At 41.1% G+C, this 5,617-nt stretch overlaps 2 protein-coding genes across 2 annotated transcripts; one reads left to right on the top strand and one right to left on the bottom strand.

Annotated features, from left to right (window-relative positions):
• Positions 1 to 1,094: 1,094 nt before the first annotated feature.
• On the top strand, positions 1,095 to 2,042 carry LOC113914994 (olfactory receptor 2D2). Its single transcript, XM_027580640.2, has one exon. It carries the CDS (start codon positions 1,095 to 1,097, stop codon positions 2,040 to 2,042), a length of 948 nt encoding a protein of 315 aa, XP_027436441.2.
• A 2,327-nt stretch (positions 2,043 to 4,369) lies between these two features.
• LOC113914934 (olfactory receptor 10A4) lies at positions 4,370 to 5,317 on the bottom strand. Its single transcript, XM_027580558.2, has one exon. The coding sequence runs from the start codon at positions 5,315 to 5,317 to the stop codon at positions 4,370 to 4,372; it is 948 nt and encodes a 315-aa protein (XP_027436359.1).
• Between the last annotated feature and the right edge of the window lie 300 nt (positions 5,318 to 5,617).

Genomic DNA, 5,617 nt, shown 5'->3' with positions numbered 1-5,617 from the left:
TATCTTGGTCTCTGTGGTGTATGGGCTGCTTCTCAGTGGTGTCTTATTCTTGAATAGTTGTTGGTTGTTCTTCTTGTGAGAGAGAACAAAGTCAGGAACAACCTATGTTGCCTTCTTAGTGACATCAGAATGTGGTAGGCTTTTTGAAGAACTCTACTAAACCATATGATCAAATTATTTTTATTTACCGTACTTAATTAATGATAATCGATCAAATAAATCCCTATACCATGTCTATAAAAGTGGACAAAAATGAAAAAGATATAGTTTTCATAGGAGTTTTTCATCTCTGGGAGATATAGACTGATAATGCAAGGCAGTGAGAGATGATGGGCTAGAGATGGTGGATTAGTGCTGTTTAGTCTGAACAGAGAAAACTAGTCAACCTGGTGGCTTCAGATGGAAATATTGTGGTGGTGTGTCTCCTATTTTGGAAGTTTATTGAAGGTTAAGATTGATATTTGGGAGTTCCAGCCGAAGCTGGGGATGGGGCTGCCAAAAAGATGATGGCATACTACCCAATTACTCCTTGGTTTCCCAGCTCTTTCAAAAACAGTTTATTTCCTCCAAACAAAATGTCAATTCTTCAAAGTACTTTGGCTTTTTTTATTTCTTATATCTTAGTGACTGTGTTTTGAAGGAAGAGACAACAGTCATATCCCCAAAGAATTAAAAAAACAACAACTATACCATCATAAGACAGGGGAGGTGTGGCAATAGCAGCATAAGACTCAAGGGTTTTGGTTGATAATAAAATGAAATTAAATGCCAATACTTTATAGATTAATTGAATCTTTTTTATTATTAGATGTTTCATATTCCAAATAAAGAAGATGATTCTTTTGATCTACTCTACATTTGCAGATGACACTAAAAATGAATGCACCCATCCTTAAAGTATTAAGTTTTCCAACACTGAAAATGTTCCAACTAAAGCATCATGATCCTCTTCTACATAAAGGGGATTCTTGGAATGGTTGGTAGTGATTGAGGGCAATTCCAAAGCCCTCCAAATCTGATTTATATAATCTTACAGGTGATATGGACCGATGTTTAGCATGAGGTGACTTCTTATTGAAAAAAAGAGACAAACTATGAGACAAACAAATCAGACACAGGTGATGGAATTCCTCCTTCTGGGACTCTCTGATGACCCCCACACCAAGAAACTGCTATTCGTTTTATTCCTGGGCATCTACCTGGTCACTGTGCTTGCAAATCTGCTTCTCATGTGCCTTGTTCAGGGTGACTCCCAGCTTCACACACCCATGTATTTTTTCCTCTGCAACTTATCTCTGGCTGACCTCTGTTTTTCTACCAACATTGTTCCTCAGGCCCTAGTCCACCTGCTATCCAAGAAGAAGTTCATTTCATTCACACGTTGTGCAGCTCAGCTTATACTCTTCCTCATTTTTGGATGTACACAGTGTGCCTTTCTGGCTGTGATGTCCTATGATCGGTATGTGGCCATCTGCAACCCCTTGCATTACCCTAGCATCATGACTTGGAGGGTGTGTGCCCAGCTGGCTGCAGGATCATGGACCAGCGGCATTCTGGTGTCTGTGGTGGATACCACTTTTACACTAAGGCTACCCTACCGAGGCAGCAATAGTATTGCTCATTTCTTTTGTGAAGCCCCTGCACTGTTGATCCTGGCATCCACAGACACCCGCACTTCAGAGATGACCATTTTCCTCATGGGTGTCATGATTCTCCTCATACCTGTTTCCCTAATTCTGGTGTCCTATAGCCACATCATAGTAACTGTGATCAGGATGAAGTCAGCTGTGGGGAGGCTCAAGGCATTCTCTACCTGTGGCTCCCACCTCCTGGTGGTCATCCTTTTTTATGGAACAGCAATTGTCACCTACATGACACCAAAGTCTTCCAAAGAACAGGAAAAACTGGTGTCTGTGTTTTATGCAATGGTGACACCCATGCTTAATCCCCTCATCTACAGCCTGAGGAGCAAGGATGTGAAGGGAGCTCTGAAGAAAGTAGCCACAAGGAATTTCCCATGCAGGCTTGAAATCTGCCACTGACTGTGAGAACCTCTTGGCTCCCTGCCTGTAAGACTTATGGAGTAGTTGCCTTAGCAAGATTGGAATATTGTAAGATTCTTATCCTTGGGCCTTGTTGTGGACCTACCCTCCATCCTTCATCAAGCACTTTCTTTGTAAAAGAAAGACAGTAATTCACAGACCAATAGAAGGAGGGTCTGGTTCTTTCTTGTTGTTTTTTTTGGCATCTGAGAGTTAGGAAATCCTGCAAAATACATTCACACTTTATGAACACTGGAACCTCTAAAATCCATCTTTTTTCCCCCCATGTTTTATATTACTATTAATCTATCCCAGATCCTACTCCAATTCTTTTTTCTTTGGCATTTCTGAATCTCTTTGCATCATCACATAATCTATATATTAACAAGCATTACTTATTCACTTACTATGAGCTAGGTGCTAGATGTATGTGTGCAGGCACACGTGTCTGTATGTGTGTTTAAAGTGGGTGTGAAGAGCATGGGTACAATGAAGAGAATATATGAGTTCTGCTGTCCTTATCACACTCTTATTAGGGACATGGATATTTTATATCTCAGATAAAGGTAAAGACAGGATTTTGGAAACTAACAAGAAATAGTGACATTGGAAGGCTAGCAAGAATGAGAAAGAAGCTGGTACCAACCCTGGGCCTGAAGGACAACCTGGACTTAGAGAGGGTAGCTGTATATAGAAAGCCATGAGACAGGAGTTGTGGACTTAGGTGTATGGAGGTGGGAAAGCCACGGGAATAAATATTTCAAGTTCATTCTCTACTTACCTTCTGATATCTTGTTACTGTATTCCAAATAAAATCTAGAATAACCTCCCCATCTGAAAATTCTGTCTACAAAGTCCTTTTCCTGGTTAAGTAACATGTTTATAGGTTCTGGGGTTTAGTACATGGACATCTTGGGGGACCATTATTCGGCCTACCATAAAAGAACAAGTAAAATACATGTGAAGGAATGATTAAAGTTTGTCTAAAATTGGAGATTATAAATGTGTAATGGTGCCAATCTACTTAGTTGTGTGATTGCTATCATCAAACAGAACCCCAGGATCTACCTTTTCATTTGCAAAGTCTTATAGTGATAATTCAAAATATCCTTTCTAGAATCCCTGCTACATGAAAGGTGAAGGTTACACTGTGTGGGAGATTGAACTGGTCCTGGTACCTCCATGGCACACAGAGTTAGAGCTATTTATAGTTTGTGGAGAGGACATGCCTATGCAGTAAATGCTTTTTTATTCTGTTTTATTCTGAATAATTTACACACATCTATGGTGTCCACACCCCAAGTTTGCTATTTTTCAAGAATCCACAGTTGGCCTTCATTCACTGGACAAAATCATAAAGATGGGCTGCTACACTGGTTGAGTGCTAGGCAAGTTTAAGAAGGACAGTTGATTTCATCTAACCCCAATATGATTACATAAAAATCTAGTTAACAAAGAATCTTTGGGTTATTCACAGCAGTTTCCTAGAATTTTGTCCACTTAAATTGGGATGCCTAACACCCTTTCCATCAAACAATTCTCATATCCAACGTGAATAATTTGAGATTGAGGCAGTGTCTGTGTGGAGTAGTCTTTCTCCAGATGAGGCACAGACCAATTATGGTAGCAGAGGAAGAAGTTTTCATTTGCTAGCCTAGTAGCACATGGGTACATTATAGGCCAGTGGAAGTTTTTAAGTATTGTTTTATTATTTTCTTTCTCACTAGAATAAAATTCCACAAGGTAAGAAATTTGTCTATTTTATTCAGCACTGTGTCTCCTGGGCCTAAACAGGGTTTGACACATGCTGAATGCTGAATAAAAATGTATTGAAATTGTGAGTTCAAAAAAATGAGTGAAAGAATGACACAAAACTCTACTATTTCTTATCACCATTGTCATAAGTTTATCTTGTAAGCAAAAAGATCCTTGAAAGTTGCAGGGAGAATTTTTGGACAAACAGAAAATGTAAAGCAGGAGATTATAAAAAAATGGATGAAGAAGTTTAAGAAAAGTTAAAACAAGTAAAGAACGGCAAATTGTAGTATTGTCACTACAGTTGTCAACCTTCACATTAGCTCCCAATCTGTGTAAACTAGCAGCATTCTCAGATATGTTGGTCCCACAGTCCTACAGAATCCTGGGCCTACAGAAGTTCTCCTTCATCACTCATGTTCTTTCATTCAGAAACAGATACTTGTGAAGTCCAAAATCCTAGGATGTATATCATGGCTCTTAGAATGAGTAGGGACCAAAACCCATTTGAGCAGTTCTTTTTTCTTCCCCTTGTCCTTGCATTCTACCCCTTTGGTTTGCATCTCAGTCAGTCATAGTCTCTGAGGGCCCAGGGTCCCGTGGATGACTCGCCTCAGTGCAGGCTTCACTTCACTATTCCTTAAGCTATAGATGATAGGGTTCAACATGGGAGTCACCACTGTGTAGGAGACAGATAGCAGTTTCTTGCTCTCAAGAGAGGTGCTGGATCGGGGTCGGAAGTATGTGAGGATGGCAGTGCTATAGAAGAGGGAGACAACCAGGAGGTGGGAGAAGGAGGTGGAGAAGGCCTTGTGTGTCCCCTCAGCTGAAGGCATCCTGAAGATAGTGGAGAGGATCCAGACATAAGACCCCAGGATCAGCAAGAAAGGGAAGAGAATGAATAAGACAGTGGCTGTCAGAGCCTTCAGTTCAAACAGAGAGGTATCAGCACACACCAGGGCAATGACAGGGGGGCTGTCACAGAAAAAGTGGTTCACTCTGTTGGGGCCACAAAAAGGGAAGCTGAAAATCCATGTGGTTTGCACGATGGCCACTGGAAACCCTGAGAACCAGCAGGCAGCTGCTAGCTGGGCACAGGCCCTGTGGCTTATAATGATTGGGCACTGCAAAGGGTCACAGATGGCCACATAGCGGTCATATGCCATTGTGGCCAGGAGGCAGCACTCAGCAGCCCCAAATAAGAAGAAGAAATACATCTGAGTGGCATAGCCAAAGAAGGAGATGGTTGTGTCTTGGATTATCAGAGTCCCCAGCATCTTGGGCACAATGACCAAGTTGAAGCCTATCTCCAAGAAGGACAAGTTCCTGAGGAAGAAGTACATAGGATTTTGTAGAGAAGAGTCAGCTGTAGTGACCAGGATGATGAGAACATTGCCCATTAGGGTAACCAGGTAAATAGTCAAAAAAAGGAGAAACAGTAGAGCTTGTAGCTCAGAGGACAAGGTTGAAAAGCTCACAAGAATGAACTCACTGACAATTGTCCAGTTTTCCCACGTCATTCTTCTGCCTAGGATTTCATTGGGAATTCATGCTTCAGAAGTTAGAAGTCTCCATATGTTATTTAGACCTCTATTATACCCTTAAAAAGAAAATCTCCTGTGGCCTCATTCTCCACCTCTCTTGTTATAGTGGTTCAAATCAAAAGCTGTACCTTCTGGAGGAGATTATGCTAAGTGAAATAAGTCAAGCAGAGAAAGTCAATTATCATACGGTTTCACTTATTTGTGGAACATAAGGAATAGCATGGAGGACATGAGGGGAAGGAAGGGAAAAATGAAGGGGGGGGGGCATTGGAGAGA

Source organism: Zalophus californianus, chromosome 11 (assembly GCF_009762305.2).
Source record: "Zalophus californianus isolate mZalCal1 chromosome 11, mZalCal1.pri.v2, whole genome shotgun sequence".
In the NCBI taxonomy this organism is placed as follows: domain Eukaryota; kingdom Metazoa; phylum Chordata; class Mammalia; order Carnivora; family Otariidae; genus Zalophus; species Zalophus californianus.
Note: the sequence above shows the minus strand (reverse complement) of the source record. Positions and strands in the feature narration are given on the sequence as shown.